At 33.9% G+C, this 25,274-nt stretch overlaps 3 protein-coding genes across 3 annotated transcripts in view; 2 read left to right on the top strand and 1 right to left on the bottom strand.

Annotated features, from left to right (window-relative positions):
• Positions 1–25,274, bottom strand: part of LOC143919146 (uncharacterized) — a 1,208,594-nt gene that overhangs the window by 789,672 nt on the left and 393,648 nt on the right. The window lies entirely within an intron of this gene.
• The window catches only part of LOC143919063 (uncharacterized), a 266,223-nt gene continuing 258,681 nt past the window's right edge, over positions 17,733–25,274 (top strand). The window contains exon 1 of the mRNA XM_077441245.1: positions 17,733–23,490. Coding sequence (XP_077297371.1) covers positions 18,030–22,346 — 4,317 coding nt within the window. The 5' untranslated portion in view covers positions 17,733–18,029 and the 3' untranslated portion in view covers positions 22,347–23,490. The remainder of the gene's footprint in view (positions 23,491–25,274) is intronic.
• The window catches only part of LOC143919067 (uncharacterized), a 267,168-nt gene continuing 265,383 nt past the window's right edge, over positions 23,490–25,274 (top strand). The window contains exon 1 of the mRNA XM_077441250.1: positions 23,490–23,631. The gene's annotated coding sequence lies outside the window, so the exon portion shown is untranslated. The remainder of the gene's footprint in view (positions 23,632–25,274) is intronic.

Below are 25,274 nucleotides of genomic sequence, written 5' to 3'. Positions count from 1 at the left end.
TTATACAACAAATAACAAAAAATATGATTCCAAATATTGTAGACAATTTGTTTTTTTATGCGTCTGGGATTTGCTTTACGTACACGGGTAAGAATACTTTAATACAAGTACGTGTACTTGCATACAAGTACGTATACTTGCATGTACTACATGATGGATGAAACTTTACAAATAATTCATTGAATTCAAATCAGGTATATGGTATTTTTGTGTTTAAACCGAGTTCATACAATTGGGTAAATTAGCAGGTAAGGTATTCAAGATGGTGGATAGCCATTACAATGGATGATTAGTGGTTGTATAATAAAACTGTCATCGTTGTAATTTAAATTATGATGTTCTTAATGTGTTTTCTCATTCTTATTAATTTCAATTACATCGTTAGAGTTTGCTTTAGACGTTTTTTAAAATGTTGTAGTATATTTTAATTTGTGACTCATTTAACTTGAATCAGAACGTGTATCAGACTCATTCGACAGGTGTACAGTTGAAAAACATAACACGTACAATTTTGCACACATGTACATATGTACAAATTCAGTGAATTCGGACGTCATCAATTGTTATATTGTAACGTGGGAACATGAGAGAGAGTATTCACTGTCTAAGTGCATTCGTGGATGAACAATAGAAACCTCGGATTAGGCTAATTAGGTTAAACCTCGGATTAGAGACTCAGTAAGGGCCCGAACAAAAGATACGCTGGAGTTCTCATAGACCCGGGCGAGTGAGTGCGTTTCGCCAGGGTAGACTACGTGCCTAGACAATAGAGACCATAATGGATCAGGGAAGCTATGCTGTGCAACTTGTCCTTTATAAGGAGGTACACACGGGAAATCATATAATTCTGGAGTGAGCGACGGTTACGGGTGGACCTCCTGAATCGTTGAATGAATGCTGTGAAGCGACTTTGGCATTAAAATTGTATCCTGAACCCACCCCTACGCAATAATATGAGTATTTTAGATTGTAGCTTGGCATTTAGATTGTGAGCATTACATTTTAATAACAATGAAGAAGATGGTACTAGTTTTGAAAAAATACACTCATTAATAGACTGCTTTTGTTTATTTTATATTGTTGCAAGACATATTAGAGAGTATAAAAAAATCTTTACAAAACTCGAAATCCTTGGCGGTAGTTATCTAGGGGTTGTTATGATTAGCTTCAATTTTTATACCTGCTTTCTATTGGATTTCTGAATAATTCTAGTTGGAAATGAAATTTTCAGCGTGGCGGGCTTTCAACAGAAACTATTTCAGCCTTCAAAGGGTCAAAATAGAAAATAAAACCACACGTATGAATCTAATTAGAATTTTGTATAGAAAGTGCGATATTATATTGTATATACGATGTACTGTGACACTTTGGCATTTGCGAAAGGGTCAATTTTCCTCACTATCGCCTTTGAAAATTACTGAATTGAGCTGAAATTAGTCAACGGACAACATTACAGCATCAATGGCGACCAGACTGACAGATTGATTTATCAATCTGACGGGATTGAAAGCGAGCTGATCGAATGGAAAGCTGATACGTAAATAGATACATAGCAGATTTGCAGACTTTCGCAGAAATGAAGGTTTGTAAAGAAAAACGGAGTGCATCCGTTTCTTTATAATAAATTTTCTTTCGTTTATTTAGCACGTACTTAATCTTTACAGCGGCAATTTCACGCGAAAGTTCGAAAGTAAATTATTTATCAATGCGAAACACGCGTTTCGCGAAAGCTCAAAGTTTAATGTGTACGTAAGCTCGTGTGAATTGAATCGAAGTTTATTACATTTTGCAACTGATCGAAAGTTCAACTGCAGCTCGAGTTTCCGTTGTTTGAATATATCGATATATGTATGTATCTACATATACATATGTATATATTCAAACATGCTTTAACTTTTATGGATGCAGCTATATATATATATATATATATATATATATATATATATATATATATATATATATATATATATATATATATATATATATATATATATATATATATATATATATATATATATATATATATATATATATATATACTATACGAAATGTGATAACAATTTGAATCTACATATACATACATATACATCTGAGTCGTTATGTTTGAAAATCGTGGAAGTTAATCACTTACTTTTATTCACCCGTTTTTATTTATTTAAAATTCGGACCATTGTAGCATTACAGGAATTCCTAATGCGCCACAATGGTCAAAAATATAACAGAAAAGAAAACAAAACATATACATACATACATATATACACAAACAACTAATAATAACTACAAATTATAAAAAACAACAAAAAAGAAAAAAGAGAAAGAAAAATATTTTTTTTTTATATATGTACATACATATGTTATTTAATATTTTGCGAAATATTTCTCGGAATGAAAAAAATTATACTTTCAAATATAACGACTATCGTATGTAAAGTTACGTGCTAGATGTATGTAGTTTCATTTTCCAAGGCCCACCCCCCACTCTTTGAAAATGGTATGTAAAAAGAACGGTCAGTATACGATCTTAGCGTGTGCATCTTTTACGTAGAATAAGGATAGGCCTTCGAAAATGGAACGTACTCAAAATTGTGACAAGATAAATATAATTATTACAATGGTTTTATATTTTTTTTTAAAAAAAAGCTTTTTTTGATAAGATAAATATGATGAATACATAGAAGATGAATATAAAGGGTGTTTTTTTTAGAAGCTTTAAAATTAAATAAAAGTCGTACTTATGGTCATGGTTTGAGTCTTATTTGAAGATAATGTTATGCCATTAGTTATTAAATATGAGTGCCGCTGCCGGTTCGAATAAAGCGAAACCTTGAAGTCCAAATTTTTGACCACTTATTTGAGCAGCTGGGGCCGTATATCGGCAATAACGCGGCGAAGGCTTCCAAGTCGTCCATCGTTTCTGGTTTATCGGCGTAGATAAGCGACTTCACATATGCCCACAGAAAATAATCCAATCACACGATCGGAAAATGGACGTAGCCCACGGTATGTCTGACGAGCTGAACCACGATTTTCGAAATAAATTTTTAAGTCTATTTATGATAAATTGACAAACCAAACTGGGCACAAATCGGTCATCAACTATCGAATTGGCTGTCGCTGGAAAACGTGTTGCCAATTCAAAACACAATCTTCTAAAAAAACATCATTTACATATATATTATATTATATGTAAGTATACGCTCGCGAACACATGTTTTTATGCAAAATACCTATATTATAAAATGATCACTTTGATCATATAATTAGGGGTTTTTATGTTTTATCTTTTTTTGCGCATTAGTCTGAGTGAGGAAAATAGAATAAGTCTAGACGAGATGTGAAACAAAACGCTTTAACCTAATGAGTCACAGTAACGACGCCTATCGGTTGCTTTGAAAAGTTCAACAATTTCCGCTTGGCATCTGACTTATCAATGTGCAATAATTATTTATTTATTTAGATAGCAAAACTGCAAATACATAAACACAAAATAACATCAAAAAATTATAAATCATCTTCCACAAAGGTATCCATTAACACCCTAATTAATAATTAGTAATGTGTTGTTTGCTTCTAATGTAACCTAAATGATATTTTTGGAATGTGCTCACGAGTGTGTTACAAATTAATTGAAATATAAATATGATAAATGCATATATTTATTAATAATGCATATGTACATATGTATGAAATATATTTTAATGTACCATAGCCGAATATATGTATGTATGTAGTTGCAAATACATTGATGTCAACTCACTATCCAATATTATATATTTTATTTTATTTTACATAGACATATACCAAGAAAGCCTAACAGGCAAACCCCAATGCGCCTTTCTAGACAATTAATTACAAATATTGCAGCATTTTTATTGCATAAATCTATGTATTTCGTGAAGCTGAAGAACACGAAATTAACAATTAATTAATTAATTAATCCATAGAGACGTCTATGGATTTAGACTTGTACATAAATTTTACATAAATCAAATTCAGATATTTGTGACATAGCGGGTAGGATGATTTTTGCCAATTTGATGGTGGAACCGTTTCAACAATGAAATCAGATAATTTGGCAAACTTCTGATCGATCGTCTTGGAGTCACAAATATCCAAGTCTGACCAGCAGTATTAAAGATTAGCACGGGATCGAACTCGGTAACCTCTCGGTGCTAAACAAAAACGCAACCACAATATATAAATTATATTATATGAAGTGAAAAATAAAATAAAGTTATTCCTATAATATGTTATTATAGGCAGAAAAGTTAGAGTGAGCAGGTGTGGTACAACAGGTGTTCGGGGAGATTCCTCTCGGTAACGACACGGTCGATTTCGCAAATTCAATTTGAATAATTCGGTAACAAGCTGTGACACAGCCTCGACTGGACCCGGCTAGGGTATCCATCAAATCCCCTGGAAATCTGCTTAATTAGTTCGCCAATAAAACGGCCTTAAAACGTGGCACGATTCAATTTCATACGGTGCTAATTACGACGCCGTATAAAATATTTTCATATTAAAAATTATTTAATAATTTTTTTTTCCGAGGAAATCGTATTCCGACCAATCGACATTCGAATAATGTGATAATTGAACTTAATTGATTTGGAGCAATTTTGCCAATAACCAGAAACTAATTAAGATTAACGAAACAAAATAAATGTTTGCATAGTTAATATTAAAATATAAGTTTTTGTTTTTATATTTTACAATGAACGGATACATGTAGAGAAATGTTATAACAATAGAAGTCCCTTTACGAATAAATAAATTTTGTCAATAATACGTGGTACGTCTCCATAACTGCGCCACAACGCACGGAATATAATCAGGGTCATCACATATTCATTACAGAAATTAAAGTTTTATTTTGATATATATTTATTTACAATTTGAATATATGGTGGTGTTGAGCGTTGGTGGCCAATCCGTTTCTTTTCTCAGTTGGTGGATTATTTTTATCCCCCTTTTTTGTATTTGTCTGTTCTTGGGAACTCTTAAATTAACGTGTAATGAAGTTTCAACAAAAATATATTAATTAAAAATATAATATTAATTAAACTTAAATAATTGGTTATTAATATAATTGAGTATTCGACGCCATCAAGAGAAATGTTTTTACATTTATTTAAAAATATTTTTTACATTTCTCTGGTGGCCACCCCTGAAATTTTATGTAGAATGCCGGCGATCGCCATGATACTTAAAAACTGTCAAACAACGATGTTAATTGAATAATATGTTACTTAAATGATCAATTTACTTATAAAAATGTATCCCATGTTGTTTATTGTGTGTTTTTTAATGCATTGTGCAATTTTTAACGATGCACTTGCCCATCTTGCGAGTAATATAAACAAACAGAGAAGTTTTTATCGGACATACATACATACGTATGTATGTCGAGCACCAAGCATCAAATACGACTGACGCCAAAATTATTTGAAAAGGTCTGTGGACATTCCTCACTTGACAACAATATGACGCCTTAAGCCACTTATATTATTATAAGATTTTTCTCTGGATACATGTATTTATTTTAAAATATAATCAAACTGTATTGGAATATACATACAAATGATTGAAAGTTAACAGAGCCGATTGCGGTCAACCGCAGATTGAATGCTGCTGACGCAAATATGATATGTTAACATATCAATTTATCCTGTATTATTAATCTTGTATAATTTTACATACAAACTCGTACATGTATATTATATATTTAATTGTAAATAGGTTTTTAAGCTCTTTTTCCTATTATGCTGTACATTAACATTAGAATGATATAATACTATAATTACTAACCAAATTAAATTAAATTGTAAAATAGAAAATGATCAGTAGATCAGTAGCTATTAAAATAGATATACATATGTAAGATGTATTGTGAACATAATTTCGTAATAATAAAAAGCATTAAAAAATCAAAAACCTCGTTCGGACGTGTCAAAACCTGTCCGAACGAGTCAAGACAATAGTCCAGTTGTTTTTTTTTTGCCTACCTTAACCAAAAATTATAATAAACAATAAGTAATCAGTCATAAGTTATTCTCTCTTTAATCATCCCTTGTGCTAAGCAAAGCTCGTTCTTTCCGTATTCGTATAAAATATAAATAAATCAGGTATATTTTATATGCATACAAATAAATAGAGCAGGAATAAGTGCCAATTTTGTCGAGTTTTCATATTTTCTAACCGAGGAAGAAATTAATTTTTTCATAATTAGGGGGAAAATTTTCCGTGAGTTTGTTTATACTTTATTTAATTGCGCCTTAACCTTTTGTTAGCAATATGCGGGATGTTTGTCATTAAAATTTTCCTTCTGAGAAAATTGCACTTTTCTCCGACTGAAAAATGTACTTAAAATTGAAATTTTAATTGCGAGCCATTTCTAGCATTCTAAATTACATAAGGTATTCTAAGAATTTAATTACAACACTGACAACGTGATATTGATACTTCAATAAGATAATGAGTGTCGAAAGGTATTCCCGGGAAAAATACGATCTTATCGAAATAATTAAGCTTCCGAAAAGAATAAATATATGTATATAAACGAAGCAAAGGAAAATAATTAAAAAATCCGAAATTCATTATAACTTTTAATAGTCTATTATGAAATTAAGGACGGGCAGAATAAATTGAAAATTATTGTATTACATTTTCAAATTAATAAAGACGGATCTTTTAATGAATTTGATATTGTATACTATTATATTATATGTATGTATTTTGAATATAAATTTTAATTTAAAATCACATCGAAAATAAATTGGTTCGTTTACAGGATATTTCATATTTTTTGAAGATTTCTCCGCGCAAGTGGAGTAATTAAACGGTTTTCAATCGCTAAATTTAAAAACCTTTTCAGTTTTTTGAAGTTTACAATAATAATAATAAAAACTTTATTCCAGGAAAAAATAGAAAACAGTGCAATCCCCATCGTAAATTTATGTAATATATACATATGTACACCCAGCGCAAAGCGAAGCTTATCAGTTGCATCACATGCAAATAACGATATATTTTAAAAGACTAGGAAAGGAATTTAAAATAACAGTTTTCGTATTACTTTCTACAACTCCTTTTCATCAATATGCAGCAAAAAAAAAAGAGATTCCGTCAATAGATAACATTATGAGGGGAATCATTGTAAATTTGGAGTAAAAATTAACATTTTTTTTTACCTGGAGTAGATTTCATAAATCAAAAAATCGATAAAAACGGATTTTTTTTTCTTTTTCAAGCTTTTCAACATATCAAGGGGACTTCAAATAATAGTAGGGAATACAAATAAAAATGTTTTTTTATTTTAATATTTAATGGGACCCCCTTTGTTTTTAATAAATAGTTTTATTCGTTTAAGTAGTGATTCATATTATTTTTTTAATAATTCATCACTAATTTCATTTTAGCATACATCATAAATAATGTATTTTAATTATTTTATGGTTTTTGGTTTCTAATCTCTAATTTTTTTGCCTATTTTGCTTCACATATTTTCGATTATACATATTTAGATCCGAGCTGTTTCCCGGCCATTCAATGGAGTTTATACCTAAACTATCTTTATCTTGATGGATATTTAAAAAAAAACCAAATGGTGATATACCAATGCATTAAAAATAATTAAAATTAATTGTGAAAACAATTTGAATGCTCTCAAATTTTGAACGATGCGCCAGTGCTGAATCATCGTGAAAGACAAGATCCTTAACCATTTCCGGTAAGCCTTCTAATGTAGGAATAACGCTTTTGTCGATGATTTATTTATACTCCTGTGAGTTGACTATCCCATCTAGTTTAATGATTGACCCAACACTATACCGTGTGATGGCCCCCAATACCATACCATGGCGAATGTTAAACAGTCAGCGCTTAGCACGATTCTTTATAGCGTTCGCCTGATTTTCGTCGTACTAGCGCCATCCCATCTGATCCAATCAAGTTGAGTTTGGATTCATCTGAAAAAGTAATCGTCTCCCAATCTTGAACTGTCCAATTTTTCTTCTCTTTGGCCCATCAAAGATGATTATCCTTCATTTTCTTCGTGAGGAGGGTTTTTTTTTGCACGGCGCCGTTAAAATAGACCACTTCATTTAGTTCGTCTTTAGGTTCGTCTCGAGAAGTCAGTTTTTTTGCCATTTTTCCTCTTTCGACAGGTGTTATGTCCATTGTTTTTTTATACTTCATAAAAAATAAAGTTATTGTAGGTAGAATGTGTCCCCGTTCGTCGATAAATTTCCGCAAAAGAATAATTTTCCTCCCAGAAAGTTTGATTTCTTTCAAAATTTTTGATTTCTCGGCAATCGACAAAAATTCATATTTTACGCTCAACGCTCACAACACTAAAAAAAGACACGCTCTACTTGAAAGTTTGGGGGAAACTAACTTTAAAACTTTTTGGCCACAATACGTTGAGGTATGCTGAAAGCAACTGTAAAAGTATAAAAACAAAATTGCCAGAAAGTGAAACCCAATAGGGCGAAAAATGGGCCATTCCTGTAAAATTTGTGACTGATAAGCTTCGCTTTGCGCTGGGTGTATGTATGTTTATATAATATGTACAAATGAATGATAAAATAATCAATAAATATATGTTCATATGAAATATAATGATATAATATGTAATGGCTTGTATTTTACTGGTAAGTATTGTAATCTATTTTGTCAGTATTTACATTAAACGGCTATTATTCATCGTTCAGTATGCAAGTGGTCAGTATAAATAATAAAAGGTCAGTATTTATATATATGTAAAATGGTCAGTATTAATGGTAAAGTGTAAGTTTTATTTTGACGAATGACCAGTATTACTTTTTGGCTGGTATCAACACAAAGTTAATACGATATTGATAGACTATTACATATTATACATCCAACAGGCATTGTTATTTGTTCTGTTGAATCTACGTCAGGTTTTTATTATTTTATACTGTTCATTTGTTATTCTGACATTTAATAATATAATAATGACCTTTTTTGTTAATAAAATACTGGCCAAAACTGATTCATATACTTAGTGAACTTGATTAAAATACTAGCCATTTAATTTTGTTGTCTATAATAATAATATATGTACACACATATAAAAATAATTAATAAGATATCATTATTAGATAGTCAATTCATGGTGGTCGGTGAAGCAGTTTCATCCACCGAACATACATACATATATGAGCGGAAATGAGAAAACGCGGCAAATACACGACGATACAAATACACGACGACGTAGGGAGGCAGCTCTCATTCTGAGAATTTCCTCAAAGTGAGGCACGTCCCTTCAACCCTTTGTAGCCCGAAGAAAGCCAGATAGCAGTTGTTGTATTGTATCTTTATCCTCTTCATTGTCTACTGCTTTTATTTCGTCCATAATTCACCAGTTTATTTATTTTTATTTATTATTTACATATAAATATACCAGGTGGGTATATTTATATGTAAATAATTATAATTATAGGTAACCCCAATGCGTCTTCCTGGACAATTACAAATAACATTTTTATTATACAAGTCGCTGAATTACGAGACACTGAAAAACTCGCAAATTAACGAGACACATATGAATTGTACATAAATTTTATTGTACATTAATCATACTCAAATAGCGGTGACATAGTAGATAGGAAGGATTTTAGCCAATTTAAATCGGGAACCGTTTAAACAATGAAATCAGAAAAATTGGCAAAATCTGATAGGAAACGATCAACTGGGAGTCACAAATATCCAAATCTAAGCTACAGATGTACTCGGAAAAATTATTTTCAATCGAGGTCAGCTCATGGGATCGAACTCGGTGCCTCTCGGTATTAAGCTGAAGCTTAACGACCGAGCTATGCTGCTGGCGAAACAAAAATTTAGGGGCTAGTATACTTTACATACATATATACTGGAGTTAGTCTAATCATTTTAGCGATCAACCTCGGAATGAGAGATAATAAGCTGAATTACGTATGGCTGAGCGTTGCGTGCTCAGCGCCCTCCATCGGAAAAACGGATAAGCGCATGAAAAAATGTTTCATGCATTTGTCGCAAATTTTATGCTCTACAATTTTTATACAAGATGTTAACATCATTGGAGTAATAGAAACCGAGATAATCGCGAAAAACTGTTTTTTTTACCTTTGACCTTGAATAACTTACCACGCAGACACGAAATTTTATGAGACTTTTGAGACAACTTTTAGAACGTCAAAATGAAGGTATATAAGTCTACAGAAACTCAAATAAGGGATTATATATGTAGGAAGTTGGGACGAATTGATCAGAACTTCACAGTTCAATCAGTATCAGCTAGGGGCAGTTATGCTTCATTCAAAATAGGAGTCTGCACAGCTGACTTTTCTGTGGTTGTTGATCCTGCTTTTTGGCCGCGGGGAGTCGGGTTGCGTCGGTGGCTTTTTCGGAAGACAAAGGCCGCAATTTAATAAGACCCGAAAGGAACGGGCGCGCCTTTGTGAGTCCTTAAATGTTTACTACCAAAATGTAAAGGGGCTTAATTCAAAGACCGACATTTGTTTATCTGCTGTTCTTGCTCAAGATCATGACTTAATTGCTTTTTCTGAAACTTGGATTTGCGATTCTGTCTTAAATGGCGAACTTTTCGAGGCGGGGGAGTACTTCTCACTGTACGAGCTGCTAGTTTTCAATCTGTTCGCCTTTTTGATCAGCTCAATACCATCGGTGAACATATTTGGGTTGAACTTCGCTTAAAGAATTTTTCTATTTTAATATGTGTACTGTATTTTCTTCCGAATGAATCTCCTCCGAATTATAAATTCATTTTTTTCAAATTTGCAAAATAATTTTAATGTTTTGGCTGGCAGGAAAGTCATGATCTTGGGTGATTTTAATCCTAGGAGTTTGAATTTTGTTCCTAATGAATTGATTTTTATGTCAGAACTATTTAATATGAGTCAATTGAACTCAACTAATTGTAATGATTTATGTGTTTATGTGTATATGCATGTATAATGTTTGTATGTATATGGATGTATGTATTGTATGTGTATGTGTATATGTATATATATATATATATATATATATATATATATATATATATATATATATATATATATATATATATATATATATATATATATATATATATATATATATATGTATATGTATGTATATGTGAATATATATATATGTGTAGGTGTGTATGTATGTATATGTACATATATATGTGTATTTTTATATTTATGTATGTATGAATGTGTATTTGTGTATACGTGGAAGTATTTGTGTATATTTGAATGGTGTACATATATGTTTATATAATTGTCTTTGGCCAGGAAGGCGCATTGGGTTTACCTGTTAGGCCTTCTTGGTGTAAATTAAATAAAAAAATAAAAAATAAAAATAAATAAATAAATAAAATTTACGAAAATTCAGCTTATTATCTCTCATTCCCAGGTTTACCCCTTTTTTATGCTTAAATGACTGGACTAAGTGGTAAAGGCATTGATATATAATACACTAGATCCACCCTCACACTTTATACTGGTCTCCCTTTTGGCGCATGCACAGTTTCTCTCAGTAGGTAGGTAGGTACCGCTGCGTCGTAGGGAAAAAACCTTTTTTTTTCCCCAACTTCCCCGCTAGTTAAACCCCCCGCACCCCTCAGTTAGTGAAAGACAAGATCTCCGACCAAAATCACACGTCAGGGCCCATCTAGTGTATTATACATCAATGGGTAAAGGCCACATACCTATACTGGAGTGGTAAAGCCAAATTTTCAATATAGAACCATCAACTTTCATCCACCGACAATTTTGTACGTTTTATCTCCACGACTCACCTACTGGAGCAGTTCCATTTCTTCCCCGTAATCATGACATAAATTTTTGTCATATGTATATTCAGTGGCGGACTGGCCATACAAGCGAACATGCCCGATGGCATGTGGGCCCCACTATCAGTTAGAAAATATGGGCCCTCAGTAAAAGTAAATAACTTTTTAACTATTTATAGTATATTGCAACTTTGGGACCTAAAGTTTGGGTATTTCAACAAAACAAATTTCTTACTATATACACAAACAACTAATACCTGCTTTAACAGCCCAAGGATTGGTTAACTTTTTTTATTAGGCTCGAATCGTGTAAGTTTCAAAATTTGCGTGGGCCCATTTCCAATGTCAATATTATGTATATACCAATACCTATGTAACAACTAACTACTGAAATATAAATGGGAATAAACAAATTTTCGTGAATAATATAAACAGAACTGCTTAAAGGAATTTTGATAAGACGATTAATCATCAAACAACGATTTAAATTTACTCCATAATTTCAAAATAACATTTGATTATACTTCGATGATATAGTAAGATTTAAATACACAATTTTAAACAGTTTCCGAATATAAAATCTATTCTTAATCTAGACACATCCATGTAAATAGAAATATAGGATAGGGGCCCCCTCCCCAAAATCCCGATTTTCGATTAACATTAATTGAAAATATTATGCATTTTTTTCAGGGACGTAATTTGGGGGGGCCATAGGGGGGCACTTGCCCCCCTAAATTAAGGAACAGTGTGAATTTAGAAAATATTATGAATTTAATGATTAATGAGATACTATGGATCTATGAATGCTACGTTTATTTCTTATGTACATATGTTATTTTTGGGTAACTAATAAAATAATCGCTGTTATGTGCTTTGAAGAAAAACAAAACAAAAATTTATCTATTGTTATTAGTACGTTGGTAGAAATTAAGTTAATTGATAGTTTTTTGATGACTCAGTTTGATGGTCGATTAATGTTGACCATGTGAAGATTTGTGGAAAAAAATTTTCGCCTGCGGCGCTTTTTTCTCTTTTTACATAATATTTTTTTATAATTACTTTTTCAAAAATAACTTCCTTTTTTTTATATTTTATAAGTCAATAAGGTAAAGGATATTTTCCATTTTTATTCTGATATAAAAAAGATTTTTTGAAAAAAAATTCAATTTGACCAATCTTTGCCTGCCCCCCCCCAAGAAAAAGCTGAAATGACGTCCCTGATTGTTTTCTACCGAAAGTAAAAGCCGCTTTTATGCCGCATTCTATTTACCCAGGACAAGGGTTAAAACGAAATATCTGTACAATGAAATTTGTGGATCTATTTTGCTTTTGCCATTTTTCTTGTACCTGAATTTGTTTATTCCCATTTTTGAAAATTTCATTTATTTTTTTCCCTTGATTTTTAGCGTGGTGGAAAGAAGAAAATTTTGTTATATGGGGGGGGGGACAAATTTTTTTAACCCTGGGGGGGCCCCCTTTGACTCCTGGCATGCACTGATTTCAGTCCCAGTCCGCCACTGTGTATATTCAAAATCAATATTTGAAAGGTATCTGAAAATATCCCTTTTCAACGACTTATGCAAACCTTCTACCCAGCCTATTTAAACATGCACATTAAACTGTTGAACCATTATCATATTTCAATTCTGTCTAAAATTAGACAGCGTCAAAGTTGCATTCGCTAATGAGCTCACACGACTCATTAACTACATACATACGGTTCATTAGTTTTTCCACAAACTATTCAGAGGGACACACACTTTGTTCCGACGAAATGAAAAGCACACTTCACCTCTACGTTCATAGAGTACTGTGCAAAATTCCATTGTTGACTGAATATGCAACGTGTATGGTTTGCGTGCTAAATGTGTAATTTCAGCATCGTACATTAAGTTATTTGGCAAACACGAGCCGTGGATGTAATTGCCGTTGAGGGCATAAGCTCAATTCAGTTAGCAGACTGAAATTCTGAAAGTTTGCAGACTTGCATGCATATGTATACATATGTATGCATGCTAGTATATTTTTGTTTTTTGCAATCAAATATAATTGGAATTGAAACGTCAGAGGGATTGCTAACTTTGTAGCGATTCATTGGAAAAGGATTAATGCTCGGATTTTGTTCAACCCTCGAACGTGCAAAATTTGAAGTGATTTAAAATTATTTTTTAAACGCAATGAAAATGTTTTAAGCCAGCAGAGAAACTCTGGGTTCGATCCCGTGAGCTGATCTGAATTGAAAATAATTTATTCCGAGTATAATCTTAAGTGCTGCGGGTCAGAATTGGATATTTGTGACTCCACGTTGATCGTTTCCTATCAGAGTTTGCCAGTTTATGTGATTTCATTGTTGAAGCGGCTCCAAAAAATTGACAAAAACCATCCTACACACCATGTCACCAATAAATGATTATGATATCAAAGATTAATTACACTGAGCAACAAAAAAAAAAAAATACTAGAGCGGAGACTAACCAATATCTTCACTAAGTTTGACCCACTGAATTCGAATATAATAATTATTTTTGTTGGTTAGTGATCGTTTACGAGATATGAGCGTTTAAAAAAGTTTTTTGCGCAGTTTTTACAGTTTTTTGGCTTTAGCGGTATTTAACTCAAAATCTAGTATTGTTGTGCTCAAAGTGAGTATTGGAATCAATAGTCAGATTTTTTATTGTTTTAAAATACTTATAATTAATTGTCTAGCGAATTTTAAAAGTCAAGAATATATTTGTTTTACGGATTTTTTCTCCGTGCTATTTTGCATTTATTTGCATTTATATATCGTGTGCTATCGTTGTGTCTGGACGTGTTAAATCGTTCGCATTCTACCATGGAGGATATTGTTACTATAAGCCAGAGAATACTCGCGGACCTTTCAAAAAAAGGATCTGGTGCCAATGTCCTTACCAAGAACAGGGTGCGATACATCAGCGACGAAATTAAAAATATAGTATCCATCGCACGCGTCGCTTTTAATAACCTGGCCTCGCTAAAAATCGCTGTGGAGTCCCTCCAGACTATCCACACTGATGTCGGTGAAATAAAGAGGATGATGTGTCGTCCCTTTCCAGCAGCTCTGGCTCCAGCTGTTTTTGTTGAACCTACAACTCTGCAACCGGGCGAGGTAACATTACGAGAACTCTCCACACTGTCAACTGAATGTAACAATACTACAGTACATAAACAAACACCTGTCAGATGCCCGTATGACGTTATAGCGGCATCCTCTACCGTTTCACCTCCGCCTTATTCAGCTTCAACTTCACTCGCGTCTGCTTTAGCTTCAGCATCTACTCCTGGGTGTGCTACTGTTTCTGCTTCTACTGTTTCTGTTTCTGCTTCTCCTCCTTCTCCTATAAAACCTGCGAAATCTTACAGTCAGGTCGCAGCGCTATCTTCTACTGCTTCACCTCTGCCATCTTCATCTTCAACTACACTTACATCAGCTTCTGCTTCAACATCTGATTATGTTCCTGTCTCTTGTGCTCCTGCTTCTGCTTCTACTGTAGATCCTTCAAATTCGTTCAGTCAGGTCGCTGGGACTTCTTCCGGGAGACTGCCATACACTCGTGGATCTGGAGCACCTGATAAAACTTTACAGGTGGCCACTATTCCGAAATTGAAGAATGTACACGTTTTTAATTTGGCAAATAACTGCACTTGTGATACTGTGAAACAGTTCATATTAAATAAAATTAAAAATAAAAGAATCAACGTTTCTCAGGTTGCTAAAACTGACATGTGCTCGTCATTTAAAATTAGTGTAGATACTGAAACTTTTAATATAATTATTGTTCCGACTTTTGTAATGACGTGTGGCAAACAGTCTTATTTCAAAGTGCAAATTTTACATTTCAATAAACTACATCAAACCATTATCGAAGTCTTTTCCATGATGGTCCTTCGAACCGGATACCAGTAACCTAGGCCACAACACCAAACGGACAAACCAATAGGAAAAAACGTGGTCGAGAAAAAATGGATGTCAATTAAGAAATCGGTATCGTTCCTTTGTTACTATCCATACCTCTCCAATACTAATAACATGTTTGCTTCTATTTCAGCAATATATTGATTGATGTACAGAGGTACATGACCGCGTGATTGACGCAGAAAATATATAAATAAAAACATAACCTACAAAGACGCATGGGACACAGAGGTAATCCAAAATTATCGGAACGATCACATAAACATCGTAAAGGATATTCAAGTAAGTGAATGTATTCAATCTCAGGCAATCTGTTCAAAAGGCAATCATGTGGGTAGGTCAGTTTTTAAAATATGTTTTAAAGTATAACAATTAATTAACGCGATTGTATAAAATAATATCGCGCTACGAAGGAATGTTTCATCGGTCGCATCGAATTTCGTATTAAAAGTGTAAAATCAGATGTAGTGTAAAATTAGCAAAGCACGTGGGGAATTATACTTGTAGCCCCAAAGTGGCTTAAACCAAGTACATACCGGTATATTCATATACCGGCAGATCTCTTTGTTTCTTAATGTGTGTAGAAACTTTCTCCCCCCTCCCCCCTCCACAATAAATGTGGAATTATACTTGTAGCCCCAAAGTGGCTTAAACCAAGTACATACCGGTATATTCATATCGGTAGATCTTTGTTTCTTAATGTGTGTAGAAACACCCTCCCCCCCCCCCCTTCCACGATAAATGTGGAATTATACTTGTAGCCCCAAAGTGGCTTAAACCAAGTACATACCGGTATATTCATATCGGTAGATCTTTGTTTCTTAATGTGTGTAGAAACACCCTCCCCCCCCCCCCCCTTCCACGATAAATGTGGAATTATACTTGTAGCCCCAAAGTGGCTTAAACCAAGTACATACCGGTATATTCATATCGGTAGATCTTTGTTTCTTAATGTGTGTAGAAACACCCTCCCCCCCCCCCCCCTTCCACGATAAATGTGGAATTACACTTGTAGCCCCAAAGTGGATTAAATCAAGTACATACCGGCATATTCATACATCGGTAGATCTCTTTGTTTCATAATGTGTGATGAAACAGTGGTGATTTAAAATAAATCACAAGACTTGTAGCCCCAAAGTGGTTTAAATCAAGCACCCACCAATTTAGGGTTGTTATTTCTTCCAAAATATGTTGGATAGATTCTGGTGATAATAGTTAAAGTAGAATATTAAGATTCACGGTTAATCATTGAATATTATTACCTTATCTCTACGAATAGTTCAATTGACAGCTATAGTAGAGAATAACTGTATTTATGAGACGAAATAGTGCAACTTTCTGAAACAAATGTCAAGTGCTGAAAACGAGGAAATAGAAGCTTCGACTTCCAAGTCGCATAAAGGTCGAAATCCAACTAGGGACGTAGAACCTATTAGAGACAGGTCAAGCTCTAGAATACATCAGACTCGAAGTCAGACTCAATCGATAGAAATATTAGCGAAGGAAAATAAAGTAGAAGTTATAATGACGTCAATAGAATTAAGGTATTCAGGCGCGGTACAAAGACTAAAAGGAAAAATAGATAAATCCTCCGAATTAGATGAAGGACAGTATCAAACCATTAAAGAAGCATACGATTATGTCCGAAAACTCCATTACGAATATTTAGATAACCTTACAGACATACCGAAAGCGGCCAAAATAGACGAAGAGTACGATGCAATTACAATAACAGTTAAAAATCTTAAAGCAGCATTAGATTGCCAATCCTTTCAAGATAGTAAACTAAAGGTAGAGCAAGCAACAATTAAATTTGCTAGAGATAAGTTACCGACGTTAACCATTCCCACATTTCAGGGAGATCCATCTGAATGGCAATCGTTTCAACAAGCTTTTAAGAATATAATAGGAAACAAAACGGAATATTCGAATGTCACGAAATTGCAATATTTGCATCAATCCTTAATCGGTCCCGCTTTGGCAGCTGTATCAGGGTTAGATATTAGCTCAGACAATTATGAAATAACGTGGAGTATTTTAGACAAGCAATACAATTTACCAAGACTTAATCTTAAAACTAGGATCAACTCACTTTGTGACTTAAAATTAATCACAAAGGAATCACATATCGAATTGAGAGATCTATTAAATAAGGTAACGGTGTGTATTAAAAACATTGAATCATTGGGTTACGCGAGAGAAAATTTAGATCCATGGGTAACATGTTTAGTTCTAAGGAAATTACCATTTAGTTTATTAAAGGACTGGGAAACATCTCTGGTTGACAGAGAAATGCCACCGTACGAGAAGTTAGAAACGTTTCTGCAGAATAGATGTAACGTATTACAATCTACTGCATCTGTAATTACGGTGAAAGAATTCCCTCATAACCGTCAACGAATCAGGAGAACTCATGTCGCGAATAAAAACCCATCAAGTAAGGTAAACGCATGTGCATTTTGTCGAAATAATCATTTCATAGGCAAATGTGATAAATTCAAAGCAAAATCCAGTTTGGAAAGAAATGAATTCGTTAAATCTAATAACATGTGTTTTAAATGTTTAAATTCATCGCATAAGATAACAAATTGCAAGTCTAACTATAATTGCTTAAGGTGCAAACAAAACCATCACACTTTGTTGCATCAGGACGATACATTTAGTTCCAATAATACGGGAAGGAAGTCAATTAATGCTCATTCTACTCATTTCTCTCAAAGGGAGATAATTTTACCGACGGTACAAGTAGACATTATAACGTCCAATGGAACGGTCGTTAAGGGTCGCACATTATTAGATTCCGGCTCACAAGTCAACTATGTTACCACATCTTTCGCTAAGAAGAATAACTTCAAATTAGAGAAAATCTCTCAAAAAATTGTAGGTATCGCTAATCAAGAAAGTAGCATTCGTCACATCACCAAGGTGACCATAAGGTCTTCAACCACTAATTACTCAACCAAAGTGTTGTGTTTGGTATTACCAGAAATTACTGGCGAAATTCCAACTGTGAAACTGGATCAACAGTTAATTTCAATACCAGCGGGAATCAAGTTATCAGATCCCCTTTGGAATAAACCGACGCCAATCGATTTATTGCTCGGCGCCGAGATTTGCGTTCATGCTATGAAAGCAGGAACCATCCAGTTAGGAAAAGGTATGCCTATCTTAAAGGATACCGAATTCGGATGGACAATAGTTGGTCCATATCCCGAAGTAAATAATGCTCCAGGGAAGAGCCACATAGGCTTAAGTCAATTAGACAGTCACATTCAAAACTTTTGGATGATCGACCAGGTTCCTATGGTAAAACATCAATCTCTTGAGGAGAAAAGATGTGAGGAACATTTCCAAGCACACACATCACGAGATAAAAACGGTAGATTTTGTGTAGCTTTACCATATAAAAATTCCCCGGCAGTATTAGGAAGTTCATTGCACATTGCGGAGAAAAGACACAAAACTTTGGAAAGACGTTTTTTAGCCAATAATAATTTAAAAATGGAATACAATAAAGTTTTAGAAGAGTACATAAATTTAGGACATATGTCAGAGTGTGAACCTCCGGAGGCACATGAGGTTCATTGTTATTTACCTCATTACGTCGTGGTTAAGGAGTCTAGCCTTACCACTAAATATCGTGTAGTTTTTGATGCGTCCGCAAAGACAACGTCTAATATCTCACTAAATAATATTTTGATGGTGGGACCTAATGTCCAATCAGATTTGTTAAGTTTACTACTCAACTTTCGACTCCATAAATACGTGATTACTGCGGATATTAAGCAGATGTACCGACAGATTCAAATAGCAGAGAAAAATAAAAATGTACAACGAATCATTTGGCGAACAGATCCCCAGAGTAAATTCAAGCATTACAAGCTTAATACAGTAACATTCGGAACTGCTTCAGCCCCATTTTTAGCTACTAGATGTCTAAATCAGTTAGCAGAGGAGAATAGAAACAAATATCCCATCGCTAGTAAAGTGATCGAACGTGATTTTTATGTTGATGATTTGCTCACGGGAACTAATACTATTGAAGCTGGTCAATTATTAAAGGTTCAACTGGAAACCATATTATTATCAGCCGGTATGCCCTTAAGCAAATGGACATCGAACAACTCCGATATAATCACGGATGTTAAAGCTGACGATTGTTCAGATTTTAACTTCTCTAACGAATCACACAAAACTTTAGGTTTATTTTGGAAACCGCGGGAAGACGTTTTTGTATTTAAGGTTCAAACCGAAGTCGAGACTGAAAATATAACAAAAAGAAACTTTTTATCAGTAATTAGTCAGATCTTCGACCCATTAGGACTATTATCTCCATTGTTAATTAATTATAAGATATTAATGCAATCTGTCTGGCAACAAACCATTGGTTGGGATGAATTCATTCCTCAGACAATCTTCAAAAAATGGAAAGATTGTCAATTATCCAATACAGTCATGAAACTTTATAAAATTCCTAGATTGATAATACTAAATAATGTCATTAATATACAGGCACACGGATTTTGTGACGCATCCGAGAAAGCTTATGGTGCTTGTATTTATGTAAAATGTACTGATCAATTGGGAAATTCCAAATGTCATCTTGTGTGTTCTCGTTCGAGAGTCGCTCCGCTCAGTTTTGTAACTATTCCGCGTTTAGAGCTGTGCTCCGCTATGTTATTATCAAAGTTAATGAAGTCAACAATAGACCAATTAACAATTCATATTAATGAAAAATATTATTGGACGGATTCAACCGTCGCATTGCATTGGATTAGAGGAGAGTCATGTAAATGGACCACCTTCGTTGCCAATCGAGTGGCCGAAATCCAATCAATATCTCAACCCATTGAGTGGTACCATGTCTCCTCTACAGACAATCCAGCAGATTTAATTTCTCGAGGGACTCAACCATCAGAATTAAATCATAATTCGTTATGGTGGGACGGCCCTAGTTGGTTGAAATTAGACGAATCACGATGGCCTCGAAGACCTCCTGAGATCACAATAGATCTTCCAGAGAGAAGGGTAGTCACTAACGCTACCCTTGTGAGGGAAAATAATTGGATAGATAAACATTCTCATCTTCCAAGACTCCTTCGAGTTTTATCATATGTTCGTCGGCCACTAAGGAATAAACAATTAAACGTTAAAGAAAATAACGAACCGTCCGCTTTAGAATTAAAAGATGCTTTAAATAATTTGATAAGGTTATCGCAAATGGAATCATTTCCATTGGAATATCGTTTGCTGAGCAAGGGACATCCAATTCCCAGTAGCAGTAAATTAGCTAAATTGTCCCCTCTATTCCACGAGAATTTAATTTGTGTTGGAAGTAGACTTCCTCTGGGAACAACTCTATCAACGTCACCCATTATCTTGTCAAATAAGCATAAACTTACACACATGATTGTCCGAGATGCGCACTTGAAATATATTCACTTGGGTACTCAAGCCTTACTGTCGTTATTGCGGCAGACCTATTGGCCATTGGCCGGACATAATACTGTCAAAGGAGTGGTGCGTTCATGTGTCATTTGTTTCAGAAATAAACCACTGTCACACAATAGATTAATGGGATTACTCCCGCTTGAACGTACCACTGCGAATTTTCCTTTCAGTCATGTGGGGATAGACTTCGCAGGACCTTTTCCTGTGAAGAGTGGTTGCAATAAGAATTCTAAGATAATTGAGGGTTACGTTTGTGTCTTTGTGTGTTTTTCCAGTAAGGCAGTTCACTTGGAACTTGTCGGAGACTTAACGAGTTCAAATTTCTTAAATTGTTTAAGAAGATTCGTAGCCAGACGTGGCAGGCCCAATACGATATATTCCGACAATGCTACTAATTTTGTCGGTGCAAGTCGTGAACTCGTTAATTTAGTAAAATTAATTTACGAACGTCCTCATGAGGAGAAGCTACTACGGTATGTAGCCTCCGAAGGGATTCGTTGGAAGTTTAACCCGCCAAGGGCGCCTCACATGGGAGGGCTGTGGGAAGCAGCGGTTAAATCCATGAAGATTCATTTAAACAAGGTGTTAAAGGCCACCACCTTAAATTTCGAATCATTTTGTACGGTATTGACTCAAATAGAAGCTTGCATGAATTCCCGTCCTCTTAGTCCCTTGTCTTCGGATCCACTAGACCTTTTACCCCTCACACCTGGACATTTCTTAATTGGCAGATCCTTACTCGCTCTTCCAATGGAGGTTAAATATAACACTAATGTCCATGCCAATCTGCTTCAGATACAATTGACCACAGCAGCATTTTGGAAACGTTGGTCGGCGGAATATTTACATTCTTTGCAGTTACGACACAAATGGAAGAAGGACTCGAGCAACAATCGGAGTGTGGGTCAAATGGTCCTGTTAAAGGAGGAACACATGCTGCCAACCCGATGGGTCTTGGGTCGAGTCACTAAATTGTATCCCGGACCAGATGGCAGAGTTCGAGTCGTCGACGTCTTTACTGCCAGCGGAGAGTTTCGTCGGTCCAGTCATCTAGTAGCGCCATTGCCGATTCTACCACAAGGACCACTTGACAGGAAGGAAGATCAGCAAGAGGGAGGAGAAACAGCAGCTTCAATTCCGTCAACTTCGGTAGCTTAGTTTAACCCGAAGACACTACCCCTAACTCATATTATTTATTAGATGTAATCATGAGTTTAAATCATTCAATGTTAATAGTAGTACTCCGTAATTCACTTTAATTGTGTTGTGTGTATAATTTAAGCTATTTTCATTTTAACATTCGGCAGTATATATCTCCGAATTTAATCTAATCATTTTGTCTTTATAATATAAGACTTGTCTCATGTCATCACTCGGAAGGATTATATCCGAGTTTAAAATAAAAATTTAAATTTAAAAATTTAAAATAAACTGTTCAAATTTGACAGTTAAAATTAGATTCATGATTTGTTAATGTTAGTCTCCAAGCCACACTTAATGGAGCATCTTAAATTATTTCATGTCTACTTAATTATAACTTGCCGGGAGTCATCCGCAGGTCTTATGTTTCTTGTTATGAAAACATAAGTTAACTCTTACTGTTTATAGTATTTATGTGAATCATAGAATAAGTAAATATTATAATACTGAACATTTCAATGTTTAACGTAGAGACATCTATAATCATAGTTCACTTTCATTTCCTGCTTGTAGGAATGAATGAATGAATTTCCAATTTACTTTTAATTTAGCAATGTTTGTGTTACTTATTGATGAAATCAAGTTAACTTAGGAGCATTACACTCACTAATCAAGTTAAGTTGATCGGTAATAGCTGATCTGTATTGACTACTGTAATAGTGTCAACATTGTATTGTCTAAGTTAACATCAAGATGAGGAATGCTTAAGTTTTAAACCATATACAGTCCACTCTCTCTTCTTTAAAGTAAACTTATCTTGTAATGCTTATTCACAGCTTCAAAGGAGATTTCAAAAATTTTAATGTAAATAGAAACAACATTCACCAGAGGTATATCTATAAGTTGAAATATTACTGAACCAATAAATTGATTTTATCCTCACACTGGATGAGGCAAAGGTTTCATTATTCACCCTCTATTTAATTATTTGAAGAGCTATGATTTATTGTAAACGACTCGTCAGTAATGCTGTAACTCTGTAGAATAACTGTATTGTTCAACAGTTTTCCTATGTGGGACTATGTTCCGACTTTTGTAATGACGTGTGGCAAACAGTCTTATTAACTGATTGTCGATTGGCATTATTGACGAGTTGGCATTAGTGTCGGCCCAAGCGGAAATACGCGACGGTCGACAGAGTCACCGAGTAGACGGCGTACGGACAGCTTGTGTTCCGTACGCTCCGCTGGCCCACCACGTGCAAATTTTACATTTCAATAAACTACATCAAACCATTATCGAAGTCTTTTCCAATTATCAATCCTGAATTTTGGCCTATAGGTACTGGCATAAGAGAATGGTTATTTCTCAAAAAAATCTCTTCGAAACCGATTGCCCAAACCCGTGACCCGTAACATTAAACTTTATTATCAAAATGTGCGGGGTTTAAATACAAAACTCAAGGAATTCTACAACAACGCCGCTTCTAGATCTATTGACGTCCTTGCTATTACTGAAACATGGCTAAACTCATCTGTACATGATGCCGAAGTACTTGACAGCAGTTTCAATATATATCGCCATGATAGATCTGCCAGAGGTGGTGGTGTTCTTCTAGCAGTTAAAAATACAAATATTATTTCGGTTGAAAGACTTAGTCATCTTGAGGACATTCATGAATGTGTATGGCTAAAACTAAGATTTGTTAACATTCCTTTTTTTATACACATATGTACTATTTATTTTCCACCAAGATCTCCACCAAATATTTATAAGCGATTTTTTGATTTAATTATATCTAATTATTCACATTTTAGTAATGGTCGCATTTTTATATCTGGAGATTTTAATCTGAATTCTTCTAACTGTTTTCCTGATGACCTTAATTTTTTTATATCTTTATTCAACTTAAAACAAATTAATACTATTCGAAACTATTTTAATAATTCCATGTTGGATTTTCTATTAACAAATTTAGATTGTCAGAATATTATTATTTCAAATTCAGTTGATTCCTTGGTTCCTGAAGACAGCTATCATCCTGCTCTTGATATTCATTTAAAATTAACTATAACTTATTCCTCACTTCGTTTAATAAATAACTGTCTTAATACCTCTGTCCTAAATGGATGGTTATTTACAAATGTTGATTTCAAATATTTAAATGATATTCTTTGTAATTGTCAATGGGAGCGAGTTTATGAGTGCAAAGATGTTAATTTGGCCCTCTCTAATTTCTATGACATTATATATTCTATTTTTAATGATTGTTTTCGGTTGAAAGGATTAGTGACGAGTAAAAGGATTTATCCGCCTTGGTTTACTAAAGAAATTATTAATCTCTTAAAAAGTAAATATCAAACACATAAACTCTGGAAGAAATCGAGCAATCCTCTTATCTTAAATAATTTCCGTATTTTACGTACGGAAATTAAGAAATTAATTAATAATGCATATAATGTTTATGTAGTTGATTGTGAAAGTTCCATAGTTAAAAACCCTAAGAAATTCTGGAACTTCATCAATTCTAAACGTGTAAATCGTGTAAAGTCGACCATTATGTACAATGATTCTGGATTGTTAGAGGGTGATCAAAACATTGCTAATGGATTTGCCGACTTTTTTAAATCAGTTTTCAATAATCCTACTGATTCCATGGAACCTACCAATGACTCGGAATTTACTTTCCCCACTTTAGCGATTAATCATCTTGACTCTTCCGATCTGAAATATGGCTTTCTAAAGTTAAAAAATATTTATTCTTCCGGTCCTGACTCCATCCCTAATTACATCCTAAAAGGATGTGAGGTTAGTCTCTTAGAACCTTTAAAATTCATTTTTAATTTAATTCTAAGGAACTCTTCATTCCCCAATTTATGGAAATGCTCTAAAGTAACTCCTATTCATAAGAAGGACGATAAATCTTGTGTAAGGAACTACAGACCA

This window comes from Arctopsyche grandis, chromosome 11, assembly GCF_051622035.1.
Source record: "Arctopsyche grandis isolate Sample6627 chromosome 11, ASM5162203v2, whole genome shotgun sequence".
Lineage (NCBI taxonomy): Eukaryota > Metazoa > Arthropoda > Insecta > Trichoptera > Hydropsychidae > Arctopsyche > Arctopsyche grandis.
The sequence above is the reverse complement of the archived record's forward strand: the minus strand, read 5'-3'. Positions and strand labels throughout refer to the sequence as shown.